We start from the raw sequence: 15,346 nt of genomic DNA, 5'->3' as shown, positions 1-15,346 counted from the left end.
ATGTTGGGGGAGGTGAGAATGAGGGAAGGGGGGAAGGTGAGAGTGAGGGAAGGGAATTTGAGTGGAGGCAGGGGAGGGAAGGGGGGGGGTGAGTGACCGAGGGGGAGGAGGATGAGTGACTGAGGTGAATGAGTGAGGGGAAGGGGGAGTGAGGGAAAAGAAGTGTAGATGGATGCAATGTCCGAAAACGGACCGAAAATGTTTTTAAATGTAGCCCGTTTTAACGGGCTTAACGGCTTGTATGTAAGTATATGATTGAGAGCCTGTATGTATAAGTGAGAGAGAGCATGTTTATATACAATTAAGAGTTATGTGTATAAGTGACAGAGAGAGAGCGTGTGTGTGATTGAGAGTCTGTGTATGAGAGAAAGAGAGCATGTTTGTGTGTGATTGAAAGCCTGTCTGTGTGTAAGAGAGAGAGAGCATGTTTTTGTGTGATTGAAAGCCTGTCTGTGTGTAAGAGAGAGAGAGAGCATGTTTTTGTGTGATTGAAAGCCTGTCTGTGTGTAAGTGAAACAGAAAACATGTGTGTAAATGTGTGACTGAGAGCCTTTGTAAGTGAGAGAGAGAGCATGTGTAATGTGTGAGAGCGAGCTTGTATGTAACATAGAGAGGAGAAAGTTGCAAACAAACTCTTCCCCTCCTCCTGCTAATTTATAGCAATCTCAGGGCACCTGGAAATCAAATGTTCCCAGGTATGGAGAACAGAGCATTTTTAAAAATCATTTTTAATTATTTGGTCTTTGTGTCTGCTGTTTTCAAATATTTTATTAGTGTCTGGAAATTTTTTGAGTTTTTAATTATTGGATATTCATCACCTGTTGTGAAGAAATCTGTTTTGATTGGTATGAGTGTACTGCTATTGATTTTATATTTCTTGATTTGTTTGAGGATTGGTGATAATTCTCACATTGCATACTGAGTCTCGGCTTGTTGCGATTTCCAGTTCAGTTTTTGTCTGCATGTTTCTGTTTATGCTTTATGGTCTCTTTATTCTTTATTAGGTGAGGGTCGGCGCATGTGACTGAAGTGAGAGATTTCTGCTGGCATGTAGTTTCTGTGTAGGGCTCTATAGCAGCATGGCTTATTCTGTTTTCTTAATAGGAGGAGTATTGGTGTTTTAAGGCCTGGTGCAATATTTTCAGTGTTGCCTTTTCTTAGGTAAGGTGGTTACTGTTTGAATGCTGGAAGTTGGTGCTGTTCTAGTGTGGGTTATTTACTATTTATGAAATTTCTGTTCAGACAGAGTACTTTGCTTTCCCTTGCATCATTCTTAACAATAAAAGTTGTACATAATTTTGTGTACACCGGGACAGGGCAATCAGAACACTTCGATTCAGAAAAAGATTTTAAAATATAATTTATTCAGCTGTTTATAAGAAATTCCAAGACAAGTGTTCTGGGAGATGCAATATAACTGCCCTCTATCTGTAATAACTTGCATCTCATCTAATACAGGAAGAGAGCCTTCTTTTATAATTAAAACATACAGTATTGCCGAAACTTCCAGAAAGGTGTAACCGCCCATAAACACATGATGCTGTTGTCATGACAATCTATCCTGTATAGGAAATGCTTGTGATGACACCCCCCATTCAATTGTAAAAATCATTCTATACTAGTTTTCCCTGTACCATCCTCCCATCATACAAGTTCCTGAATCACTCTGGCTTTGATGCAATGTATTCTCTTCTGTTCTTCTTTTGTTGTGTAAACAAATCGCAGTCTGGGTCTTGAATAGGAGCTAGGCTTGAATTCCATTTCTTGGCACCAGGGTTTAATTAAAAACTGTCACCTCACAGGATCTCCTTTTCAAATTGGTTTCTGTTCATTGAAACCATGCATCTGCAAGACAAAAGCTTGCATCCTGGTTTTCCTGCAAAACAAGTATCCCTGCATTGTGAAGTAAATGTTGCCATTAAATAGGCCTCTTTCCTGTTGTTGCCAGCAAATCTGTCTCAGAGATTTTCTGCAAGTCATGCTCAGAAAAGCACTCAAAGTTCATTCACCTATGACAGGCCACAATACAGCAGAGGCATCTGGGAATTCTTGGTTATCTGCTCGGCCTATTCTTCAAAGTACTACTGGGTCTTTTTTATTTATTTATTTTTTTTTTTATTTCCACCATAATGAGCAGTGTGTCACACACATGAATGTTGTCCATCAGTTGTGTCACAATGGGAAAAAGGTTGAGAACCACTGTATTAGAGTACAGGTCTTATTCCCTGCAGAAAATCTAAGCTAAACAATATTACAACAGGGCACAAGGTGGCAGTGCATTAAGGGAAACATATCATATACATTATGAAGACTGAACACACACAATAAACATTTAATATCCTATCGGACTGATGACCTTACCCATAATTTCCATCCATTTAAAGCAGGTCTTGACCTTGACGCAGACATGCTATACACACTCTAAAAGTAGAAGCTATTTATTAGTTATTGTATCCATTGTTGAGTGCTCTTGCCCTGTTGTGGTACCTAGCTGCCTTCATCCCCAGTTTCCTTGTTGAGTCTGATATTACCACTTGGGAGGGAGTGGACTTTTTTCTGGGTAGACCACACCCCATTCTAATGAGAAAATGTTAAACACACAGGAGCACAAAGAGTACAGAACCAACTCTTTAATAAAGTGCAGGCATGTTAATAACATTTTCTGTTTTTGAGCAAAATATAATACTGTATTTCAGTATTAGATGAATGTTGTTGTTGAGGGAACACTCTAGCAATGGGAAGTGACCTCTGAAAAGAGATGGCAAACTAACAAATTGAGCAAAATGCGGAAACTTTTGTATGTTTAAATATCATGTACTAGGTATTATTCCATGGAACACTAAATCAAAACAGAAATAAGCAATTTAAAAAATATCATGCTATATCAGCAGAAGGGCCATGCTTGACAGTACCTGATCATCAGTATAGTTTTTGGTTCCTGAGCCCCTCACGTACATAGCATGCTTTACTGTTAGCAGACCCCCAAATCTATTGCCTAGCACAGATAAATAGTAAACATAAGAACATGCCATACTGGGTTAGACTTAAGGGTCCATCAAGCCCCAGCATCCTGTTTCCAACAGTGGCCAATCCAGGCCATAAGAACCTGGCAAGTACCCAAAAACTAAGTCTATTCCATGATACTGTTGCTAGTAATAGCAGTGGCTATTCTCTAAGTCTCTTAAATATTCTCTAAGTCAACTTAATTGGTAATGGACTTCTCCTCCAAGAACTTATCCAAACCTTTTTTGAACCCAGCTACACTAACTGCACTAACCACATCCTCTGGCAACAAATTCCAGAGTTTAATTGTGCATTGAGTGAAAAAGAACTTTCTCCGCTTGGAAGCTCTAGGCCTAAATTCATTCTACTATGATTACAAAATCAAAAAACTATTGTTCAACTTAAGGTTTGTTAAAGAAATGTAATTTAAATGCTGCAGTTTACAGTTTAATGTGTTCTCTACATGCTACAGTACCAAAATGAACATAATAGAATGGAAGAAAATAGTTTTATTGTACCAATCTGCATACAAGGTGAATAAAATATTACATTAAGTGTGGGTGCTTTTTATTTGTTTTTCTCTTGGTAGATTTTAGATATGTGTGCTGCTCCAGGCTCAAAGACTGCACAGCTTATAGAGATGCTGCATGCTGACATGAATATCCCTTTCCCAGGTATTTATTTTCCATTGCTGATGTTTATCTTGGTTCCAGAAGTCCCTGTTGAAGCTTAGGCTAAAATATCTATTTTTATGTTATGGAATTATTGTTAGCTCTGCCATTTTATAGTAAATCAGGAGAAACTGTGTGGTCTTAAATTTGTTACTTTTCTTTGCATGAACTTTTTCTGCTAGCTCGATGTGCTCTGCATAGGAAGAAAGGTTAGTGAGAAGATGGCAGTAGGTGGAGTGTTTACCAAATTTGTAATAGGATATGCTCTCATACAAGTTTCTGCTGATAGTGCCTTCCTTATGGAACACTTATCCTAGTTGTAGGTGCATCGCTCGGTAGTGTAGGGTTAGAATACTTTGATTCTGGAGACAGCTGGATTATTTTTACATTGTGATACTTTTTTTATTGAACCGATTTAAGAAAAATCCAAAAATGATATACTTCTTTATTTTCAAGACCACATAGGAAAAATGATAATATATAGTATTTAAATTACCACCCCATTTCTTCTGTCTTCAAACCGTGTTTCCCAGACAGTGCGCCCAGGTGGCTTTCGGGAGCCTGAGTATCCCAAATACTGAAACGCGCCACTTCCAACGTGCATCCTCAGCAGAGACTGCTGCAGTAGTAGCAGCCTTCTTTCCTCCTTCCTTGGGCCTGAGCTTTTGACCTTTGTGGTGCATCAGGATCCTACTGATCCCTGATAGATGAGGCATCAGCACCCTGATCCCTGTGCTATGGCTGGAGCCAAGGAGCTGGTCAGGGGTAATATATCTTTTAAAACAAAAACTAGACATGCCCTACAAAATTTTCATTCTCTTGCCTTTTCCATAATTTCTTCATATTGCCATATCCCCCCCCCCCCCATTGCTTCCCCTCACACTCTCCTCTACAGTGTTTGTGAAAATTGTGTTATTTGACAGTTGTCCTTGGGGAGGTTTATTCTCTCCTAGCAACCACTTCTGAAAAGACCAGAGACATGTTCACTCACTGTGACTCCTACATGAGAAGCCAAGGAGACAGATAGCTAGATGCTTTCTCAATGGTATTGTTTCTATTCATGTAAAGAAATTTGTGCTTTGAGAGATTCTTCTAGTTATTGGCAAAGCTTCAGGTCATGCATGACAGAATAATATCTGGGTGATCTTTCTCCAATGTTCCCTTTGTAATGTTTTTAACATTGTGTTTTTCATGTTATAAAAAAACAGGAACAATTTCTAAGGGAAACATGTCTTCTGAGAATAGCTGTGCATTGCAAGGTTGCACTGATCAGTCTTCTGTCCTGCAGAATTCTGTTTCTGAAAAGTAGTTGTAACAGTTTACAGTTTGTCGCAGCACTTTGAAAATCTCATGCAGCACTAGACTGTTTTATGTTTAAATACTTCCGTAGCAGTGCACATGAACAAAATCTGCAAGATTTGTAGCAGTGCACACTAACTTGTAAAGAAATACTAAATATACAGGTCTTATGTTCTGTGTAGGCCAGAGTTAGTCTGTGCATTGTTTTTGTTTAAACTGCTTATATCTAATCACCGTTAACTTATCTCTCTTTAGAAGGATTTGTAATTGCCAATGATGTTGACAACAAGCGCTGTTACCTATTGGTTCATCAGGCTAAGAGGCTGAATAGCCCCTGCATTATGGTGGTGAACCATGATGCCTCCAGCATCCCCCGCCTGCAGGTGGAGACTAACGGAGCGAAAGAGGTCCTCTTCTATGACAGGATTTTATGCGATGTGCCCTGCAGGTAGCCAAAAGCTTTCTTTCGTCCCCCATAACCTTTTTCCCATTTAGAAAATGTTGGCACAGGTCAACAACTGATGTGCTTCACGCCAATGCTTCATTTTGGAGTTGGTGCTGTACTCTCTAGTGCTTCTGTGTGTTTAATCACAAGATGCCCTGGTTTTTTTTGTGCTCTAATCAGTTATATAGCCTCTAGTATTACTTAACTGTAGTGCTGCTCCCATACAAGCCTTTCTTCACAGGGCTGTTGGGGATATTTGCTGTAAACCTAGGTGATAGGAAGTTCTGTGGAGAGAGCTCTGTTTTGGAGATTTTTTTTAATTAAGAAAAATCTTTGAACTCTGTTTTGTGTTTGGTTTTTTTTTGTGTGTTTTTTTTTAATTTTTATAATTCTGATTTATGAATGAGATTACTTCCTCATGTTCTTGCCAACCTGTGTGTGAGGCAGCAAACTCCCCTTCTCAAAGGACAAGAAGGTTGGCAGTCCTCACGCATGGGTGACATCATCAGAGAGAATATGACATGGAAAACTTATGTCAAAGTTTCTAGAACTTTGAGTCTCATTTAGCATGCTCGCGCATGTAATATACTATGGGGCGGATTTTCAGAGCCCTGCTCGCGTTAATCCGCCCAAAACCGGGCGGATTTACGCGAGCAGGGCCCTGCGCGCCGGGAAGCCTATTTTACATAGGCCTCCCGGCGCGCGCAGAGCCCCGGGACTCGCGTAAGTCCCGGGGTTCTCGGAGGGGGGCGTGTCGGGGGGCGGGCCCGGTCGTCGCGGCGTTTCGGGGGCGTGCCGGCAGCGTTTTGGGGGCGGGTACGGGGGCGTGGCTACGGCCCGGGGGCGTGGCCGCGCCCTCCGTACCCGCCCCCAGGTCGCGGCCCGGCGCGCAGGAGTCCCGCTCGCGCGCGGGGATTTACGCCTCCCTCCGGGAGGCGTAAATCCCCCGACAAAGGTAGGATGGGGGTTTAGACAGGGCCGGGCGGGTGGGTTAGGTAGGGGAAGGGGGGGGAAGGTGAGGGGAGGGCAAAGGAAAGTTCCCTTCTAGGCCGCTCCGATTTCGGAGCGGCCTAGGAGGGAACGGGGGTAGGCTGCGCGGCTCGGCGCGCGCAGGCTATACGAAATCGATAGCCTTGCGCGCGCCGATCCAGGATTTTAGCCGATACGCGCGACTACGCGCGTATCTACTAAAATCCAGCGTACTTTTGTTTGCGCCTGGAGCGCAAACAAAAGTAGGCTATTCGCGCTCGTCTGAAAATCTACCCCTATGTGTCCACGCAAGGATCCTTCAGTCTTTTCTTTTCTGTGGAGCCTCGCATCTCACGGTCAGGTGAGCTTCACCTTTTCACAAAACATTTTCCAGCTTCAATTGAAGCGATTTTTGCAATTGGTTTTTTTTTGTGTTTCCTTGTGCAGTTTTTGCGGGGTCCCCTCAAGTTCTCACATTAGCATCCTCGATAGGTTTTTCGACGTTTTGGGTAAGTTTATTTTCGTTGTTGATCTCCTGGGGTAGTGGTGCACTTGGTGTCCACTGGCCCGTCTATTTCGATCTTGTGTCCCTCTTGTTTCGCAATGACTTATCCATGTTGGGTTTTAAGCGGTGCCCCAGGTGTGCGAGGTCCATGTCTATCACAGATCCCCATGATAGATGTGTCCTCTGCCTTGGGCATTGCAGGATGTCAGGAGTTGCAGCAAGTGCACCAAGATGACCCTGAAAAGGACGCAAGATCCGGCTCAATAAGATGGAGCACCTTTTTGGGTCGGATAAGACTGAGCCATTGGCATTAAGGGACCTTGGAACTGCGCAGATGGACACCGAGCTATTGATACCTGTGGGACTGCCGGTTCCATGAGGGTTGTCGGCTGCCAGGGATGTTTAAGACAGGCCATCATCTGATTCCTTCAGTTAGAGGGGGTCGGTTTGTCTATCTTGACACTGAGGAAAGACTGATCCAAGCATCGAGTGAAGCCGAAGAAACATCGGCATCAGTCCACATCGATGCATGATGCCAGGCATGGGGATACACCAGGCATGGGTGATGACCTTAAAGCAACCCTGTGGCGAGGAGATCCGATCATCCAGGGGTTTACCATGATCCCAATGCTCGAAGAGGATCTAGTTACATCTCCAGGGTTCCAGCCTGCTTGGCATCGGCGATTTTCGGGGAAAGGCACATGTACCAAGCCATGGAGAAGGCAATGCATGACACTGGAGCACTGACAACACCGGTACCATAGTTCCTTGGGCCATTGATAAAATCCCTGATCATGCTTATCACATTACCATCCCTGTCCCTGGTGTCTGTTCCTGGAGCGTCATCAACACTTTGCGGGGCACTGGCTTCACCACCAGCCGATCTGTGCATTTTCCCGGTCCTCATAGGGAAGTCACTGGGGTACGGGCCAAAACAGCCAATAGAACCAGTGCCTTCACCTCTGTCCGGGAGCTGAGCACCCAGGGCCCCGTCACCAGTCGATGAAAGCGGAGGCAAAGGCACCTATGACACCTGAGAGGATGATTCCTCTGTTTCTGGCAATGCTTCGGATGGTCTCCCCTCAGAATAATCTCCTCTAGAAAAGAGTGAAGGAAGTCTCCACCAGAAGACCTCTTCTTTGCAAGATTAGTCCTGGTCATGGTGGACATCATCCCATTTCAGTTGAAGACTGAAGAGGATACCAGGCACAAAATGCTAGATATCCTCCAGTACATGGAGCCTCCTAAGGAGATCATGACAGTCCCAGTGCTCGAAATCCTTGTGGAGTTATTGATGAGGATGTGAGAACGGTGCCTCCTGTTAACAGGCGAATGCAGTTTCTCTTCCAAAAGAATCTCAGATTCAACAAACCTCAGCTGCACCACCAATCTGTGGTTGTCTAATTCGCTCTCCAGATGGTGAAGGCTCTCAAACCCATTCTTCGACACTCCAGGGAAAGGATCAGAAAGTGATGGATGCTCTTGGGAGGATTGTGTTCCAGGGTGCTATGCTCATTGTCCACATAGCGGTCTACCAGCTCTACATTAGCCAGTACATGCGTGACATCCTGAAGCAGGTGCAGGGGGTTGACAAGCAACTGCCTCAGCATCAAGATACTCTCCAGTTGCTGGTGGATAAGGGTCTGGAGTGCTGAAAGCACGGGGTCTATTCGATCTACGATGCTTTTAAAATGGCATTGAGGGTCTCTGCAGCAGAAATTGTAGCCCGCGGACTCGCATGGCTGCGGACTTTGGATCTCAGATCGGAGGTGCAGAAGCAACTTGCTGACATGCCATATATGGGGAAGAATCTCCTTGGAGGTAGTGAAGGATGCAGTGGCCCAGATCAGGGATCACCATGCAACACTCCAACAGCTCTCCACTGGTACTCAGGACCCACCCTCCTCAGCCAGGAAGTTGTTGAGGTGTGTGCCCAGGAAGTCTTTCTTCCGCCCCCTCACTCCTGTCAGCAGTACCAGGCCCCTCGTAGCCACCCCAGGCAACAGAGGGCCCTGAAGCTCCAGCTGGCACCTCAGTTAACTCCAGGGATGGGGTTTTGACTGGATAACAGGAATCGTAGCCAGGTCGCCCATATCCAGACCAATGGACCTGCTGGTCAGGAGAAGGCTACTGTTGTTTTTGAACCAGTGGCCCAGTGTAACATCGGACCAGTGGGTTCTTTCCATCGTTCGTGAGGGGTACAAATTAAACCTATAGGATGCCCTGCCAAATTGCCCCCCAACCCATTTTGGGGCCCGGTAGCACGGCAGAAGATACTAGCAGCGGAGTTCTTCTCCCTCTTAATGGCCAGGGTGGTTCAGCCTGTCCCACCAGGGCAAAGAGGGGAGGAGTATTTTACTCTTGTGTTTACCTGATACCAAAGAAACTGGGGGACTCTGACCCATCCTAGACCTAAGGGCCTTGAACAAGTTCATCAAAAGAGAAAAGTTCAAGGTGTGATATCACCCTATGCGGATGATGTTCTTCTATATCTAGCAGATCCAAAGAGGGAAGGCCTGGTATTGCTGGTGGAATTGGCAGCCTTTGGAATGGTGGCAGGTTAGAAGGTCAATTATCATATATTGGTGGTGTTCCTCATTGGTACTTCTATGCCGGAGAAGATCCCAGCTTGTTTTGCTCCTTTCAAATGAGTGACAGTTTCTTTAAAATATCTGGGTATCCATGTCCCGAGGAATCTGAGTGATTTATATAGGCTGAACTATGACCCGGTTGCTACAGCAATTAAACAGGACCTTCAGGGGTGGCGAGGACATTATCTTTCTTGGGGAGGGAGAATCAATGTAGTTAAAATGAACGTTTTACCTCATTTATCTAATTTGTTCCAACATGTCCCTTGTTTCTTGCCTAGTGTTTTTTTCTTTTATCAGCTCCGCATTACTAGATTTCCTATGGGAAGGGAAACCTTCATGGGTTAGCCTTCGTATGCTATTCCGGCCAAAGGAGGGGGGTGGGGGCATTTCCTTGCCTCCAGGCGTATTATTGGGTGGCACACATATCGAGGATTTTTACTTGGCTCTACCGGGATCGTCCCTTACCTTGGCTTGCAATTGAGAAATATTTAGGTGAGGAGGCAGACCTAATGTCACTGCTCTCACTGTCCCCTTTATCCCCCGGTGGGCATGTCGTAACTGCTCTCTCATCGCATGCATTGTCAAGACATGGAGAGCATTTTGTAGAGAGGTAGGTATCATGGCAAAGGGCTATGTGCTTTCTCCCCTCTCTGGAAGAAGCCCGCCTAAACTATTTACTCATTTAGTCAGGCTGCCAAAACAGTAGTGGGCGGCCGATTTTATGTTGTCTGGGTCATCTATATGAAGGGGATAGGATGATGCCTTTCTCTGAGCTTCAGGATGAATTTGAAATCTTGGCCAGTACTCAACCTTATTATGATTTCCTGAATCAGGAGTTAGCTAGGAAGGGAACAAGAGGGATGGCGTTGGGTCTCTCCCACATCCCTAGAGCTCGCTTTTACTAAGGGATTTATGCGGCGAAAGACTAGCTCTTTCTTGAATCGAACCATTATTCAGACATGGCTCGATAGGGAACCTGCTTTAAGAATGGTGGTGAGGCAGTGGTGTGCTGATCTGGGGATCCAAATTAGCCCGAAGGAGTGAAGAGGAATCTGGCGTAGAGCGTATAAATCCTCTTTGTGCAAAGAGGGCAGAATTATTGGTTAGATTGCTCATGTGTTCATAAAGATTCCCGTTGTTGTTTTCTCAATCCTCTGACTCTTCTTCCCCATTCTGTTGGCGCGGCTGTGGCCTGCCTGGTTCTTATCTACATGTTTGGTGGTGTCCTATTGTATCTGCTTTTTGGTTGTGGGTGTATTGAGCACGTGGTCTGCTTTTCTTTTTTACTGAGCCCGGGTCTCTGCCTTCTCGGGCTGTGGGTTCCCAGAGGACTGATAAATATAAAAGGTTACTGATTCAGCAATTGCTTCATGCTGCTTGTTTTGCTATTGCTTGGAAGTGGAAGCCTGTCCCGACTTTGGAAGACTGGATAACTCAGGTTCACTCTGTGGTGGTGTTGAAGAAATCGACTTTTATGTTACGGGACAATGTAGCCTATTATGATGAGATTTGGGACTCGTATTGGAAATTTTATTATTCACTCTAAAGTCTCTTGTTTATTATGAAGATGTTGTCTGTTGCTCTGTCCCTCTTGCTTACTTTGTGCTCATTCTCAGTGTTATGTGTATGTTCTGACTCTGTGTCAAAATAAAGAGTTTAAAAAAAAAAAAAAAGTTCAAGGAGGCTTCCCTGGATACCCTGATCCCCTTCATGCAAAAAGGCAGACTGGCTATGCTCCCTCGATCTAAAAGACGCCTACACCCACATAGAGATCTTCCAAGGTCACAGGAAGTATCTCCAAATTGTGGTGGGAAACCAGCACTTCCAGTATTGTGTTCTGCATTCAGGTTTGCGTCAACCCCACATGTCTTCATGAAATGTCTAGCCATGGTGGCAGTGCACCTTCACAGATTGGGAGTTTATTTTCCCATATCTGGATGGATGGTCAAGAGCACCTCTCAGGCGGGGGCTGAAGAGTCTATATGCGTGATCATCCGGGTGCTGGAGTTACTAGAGTTAATTGTCAACGACCCCAAGTCCCATCTCAGCTCATCACCATAATTGGACTTCATTGGAGACCTGCTAGACATGACTTAGCCTGTTGCTAGGGCAAGAAGGACTTCAATCTGATGAGCGTTGTCACCGGAATTCAACAGAGCCAGCAGGCATCAGTATGGCACATGTTGAGGCTGTTGGGCCACATGGCCATTACAGTATATGTCATTCTCTTGGCAAGTTTTGTATAAGTGAAAAGCCCAATAGACCTTAAGGTCGCAGTAGTGCCAAGCCTATCAGGATCTCTAGGATCGCATCTGAGTCACACTGTCCCTCTGAGCCTCTCTGTACTGGTGGCAGGACATCTTGAATCTGGAACGAAGGTATCCTTCCAAAGTCCTCCATCCCAAATTGTTCTTACCATGAATGCATCCACCCTGGGCTGGGGATGGTCTGCCCAGGAATGTCTCTGCCAAATCAATTTACAGTAGCTCTGGGCGATCAGGTACGTGCTGTCGGCTTTGAGATCAGCTGCCAACAGAATCATACTGATACAAACCGACAACTAAGTAGCTATGTGGTAGGTCAACAAGCAGGGAGATACAGGATCGTACCTCCTATGTTAGGAAGCGGTTCAGATCTGGTCATGGGCCCTCTCCCAGAGGATGGTGCTCAGGGCCATGTATCAGGCTGGAATGGAGAATGTGAGAGCAGACAGACTAAGTCGTTCCATCAGACCCCATGAAAAGTCTCTGGACCAAGGGGTCACAAATTGGATCTTCTGCCTCTGAGGAAGTCCAGATGTGGATCTCTTTGCAGTATTTTGGAACAGGAAAGTTCCTCAGTTTTGCTCCCTGTACAGGAGATGCGGCAAACTAGCCTCAGATGCCTTCACCTGTCATTGGGGCAAGGATCTTCTGTATACGTATCCTCCAGCTCCATTGGTATGAAAACTGTCTTCGCAAAGCTTCAAGAGAAAGGGACTATGATCCTCATAGCCTCACATTGGCCAAAACAGATTTGGGTTCTACTTCTCTCAGAGATTTCCATCCAGAAACCAATCAGTCTGGGGTCTTCCCTAGATCTCATCACCCAGGCTGCGCCATCCCAATCTCTAGGCCCTGTCGGTCACAGCCTGGATGTTGAGAAGTTGATTTTGTAACCACTTGATCTCTTGGAAGATGTATCTCAGGTTCTGTTGGCTTCCAGAAAGTCTTCCACTAGAAAGTCCTATGGACTCAAGTGCTAAAGGTTTTCTATGTGGTGTGAGCAGAAGGCTCTAGATACTTTCTCCTGCTCCCTAAAATAACTGCTTGACTACCTTCTACACCTTTCGGAAGCTGGTTTGAAGACCAACTCCGTTAGAGTTTATCTGAGTGTGATTGGTGCATATCACCATGGTGGAGATGGTAAGCCCATCTCTGTACAGTCTATAGTTGTTCATTTCATGCAGGCCTGCTTCAGTTGAAGCCTTCCCTAAGGACTCCCATTGTGTCTTGGGACCTCAGTGTGTGTTGGCTCAGTGGATGAAAACTCCCTTTGAGCCACTGCACTCCTGTGACCTGAAGTACCTGACCTAGAAGGTCATAGTTTTGGTGGCAGTCACTTCAGCAGTGTCTGCGAGCTCCAGGCTTTAATAACCTATCCACCTTACTTTACATTTTTTCATGACTGGGTTGTCCTATGTATGTATCCTAAGTTCCTGCGTAAGGTGGTGTCAGATGTCCAACTTAACCAGTCTATCATCCTACCAACATTTTTTCCCAGGCCCATTCGCACCAAGGCAAACAAGCCCTGCACAGTTTGCGGGAATGACAGCTACTACCTGGAGATTAATACCCTTACTCAATAAACATACTCACTGTCAATGCGACTCCAGCATTGCTCTATGCTTCAACTGCAAGAGGAAATGTGGTAAAAAGGATTTGCATTCACAGAAAAACCCGGGGAGTAGCTTGCTTGTTGCGGCGGTTACTCCCCCAAACCAAATAAGTCTGATACTTCACTTTCAATGCATATCCAGCATAGCTCTCTGCTTCAGTGGCAGGGGAGAAAGACTGATACTTCACTTTCAATGCATATCCAGCATAGCTCTCTGCTTCAACAGCAGGGGGGAAAGAGGAAAAGAGGATTTAAATTCAGGCAACAACCAACAAGGACTGAATTACATAGTCTGGGTAAACAAATAATTATGGATGTAGCTTGCTTGTTATGGCGGTTACTACCCCAAATCAATTAACCCTGATACTTCACTTGGAATGCATATCCAGCACAACTCACTGCTTCAACGGCAGGGGGGAATAAAGAAAAGAGGAATTATATTCAGACAACAACCAACAAGGACTGAATGGCACAGGCTGGGTAAACAAATAAGCGTGGGAGTAGCTTGCTTATTGCAGCAGTTACTTCCCTAACCAATTAAGCTAGATACTTCACTTAGATGCAGCTCCAGCACTGCTCTCTATATCAGTGGCGGGTGTGGAAGGTAACTAGAACCAAAAAGTTACTAATAAAGGCCAAGAGTAACAGATAAGTATGAGGAAAAAAAAGTGTGAAAGCTTGCTGGGCAGACTGGATGGGCCGTTTGGTCTTCTTCTGCCGTCATTTCTATTTTTCTATGTTTCTATCTATGGATTGTAAAAGAGCTTTAGCTTTCTGTCTGAAGCGGACAGAAGCCCATTAGACAGTCCACCCAACTTTTTCTTTTGATCAGAACAGGTTGGGGATTGCCATTGCCAGGAAGATGCTCTCGAACTGGCTAGCAGACTGCATCTTTCTGTTATGCCCAGGCAGGTTCCATCTTGGGGGCCATGTCAAGGCTCATTCTGTTTGAGCCATAGCAGCATTGATGGCCCACTTGTAAACAGTCTCCATGGAGGAGATCTGCAGGGCTGTGACATGGAGTTCCATCCATTCATTTACATCTAATTGCTGTTTGGATAGGGATGGCAGACACGATAGTAGGTTTGGCCAGTCTGTCCTTTGGAACATGTTAAAGGTGTAGAACCCAAATATGTTCTGCCTAGGGCCCGTTCTTTCTTTTCAGGCTGCTCCCTCCCCCCCCCCTTCCCCTCATCACCAACAAAACCAGTTGTTGTTTCCGTTGGCACTTATTTTGGTGATTTGTAAGTCACATTTTATGTTTGGGGCAACCTATAGCTATGGATTCACCCATGTGCGAGGACTGCCATCCTGCTTGTCCTGGGAGAAAGCAGAGTTGATCAACTGTAACAAGTATTCTCCAAGGACAACAGGACATCATTCCTCACAAAACCAGCCTGCCACCCCACGGAATTGGGTTTCGGCTATGTGGGCTTTCTCATTATTTTTATTTATTACTCTCTTAATTCTATGATAAGACTGAGGGTACCCGTGTAATTGTGTGTTATATTGCATGCATGAGTATGCTTAATGAGGCTCAGTCAAAGTTCTTCATCCAATGACGTCACCCAACGTGTGAGGGCTGACATCCTCCTGTCCTCTGAGAACACCTATTACGTGTAAGCAACTCTGCTTTTTGTCTGCCTGATGTCACTCCAGCTATCTCACAGTTTGAAATGCACAGTGCTTTCAGGTCCCACGAGACTATGGGCCTTGTGGTTCAAACTATGAGATGACTGGCGTGGCATCAGGTTGGCATAAGTGGAGTCTGAGGTTCCCCATACAGGTTAGCAGGAACATTGTTCTTAATATACATTCCTTGGATTCCTTGACACTTTAAAAAAAAAAAAAAAAAAAAAAAAAAAAAAGTAAAATATAATTTTCCTTTACATCTTCTCAAATATTAGTTTCTCTTCCCATTTTTTTATACAGGTTTCCATTCCCATTATTCTGACAGAGCACAACCATGTAGCTGGTAAGGCCTCAG

The 15,346-nt window shown here is 44.8% G+C and overlaps 1 protein-coding gene across 2 annotated transcripts in view; it reads left to right on the top strand.

The window, feature by feature from the left end:
• NSUN2 (NOP2/Sun RNA methyltransferase 2) overlaps window positions 1-15,346 on the top strand; it is a 257,469-nt gene that overhangs the window by 110,177 nt on the left and 131,946 nt on the right. For both annotated transcript variants that reach the window (XM_029590002.1, XM_029590001.1), the window contains exons 6-7: window positions 3,593-3,677; window positions 5,229-5,421. In XM_029590002.1, coding sequence (XP_029445862.1) covers window positions 3,593-3,677; window positions 5,229-5,421 — 278 coding nt within the window. The remainder of the gene's footprint in view (window positions 1-3,592; window positions 3,678-5,228; window positions 5,422-15,346) is intronic.

The sequence above is a fragment of the Rhinatrema bivittatum genome, chromosome 2 (assembly GCF_901001135.1).
Source record: "Rhinatrema bivittatum chromosome 2, aRhiBiv1.1, whole genome shotgun sequence".
NCBI classification, from domain to species: Eukaryota; Metazoa; Chordata; class Amphibia; order Gymnophiona; family Rhinatrematidae; genus Rhinatrema; species Rhinatrema bivittatum.
Note: the sequence above shows the minus strand (reverse complement) of the source record. Positions and strands in the feature narration are given on the sequence as shown.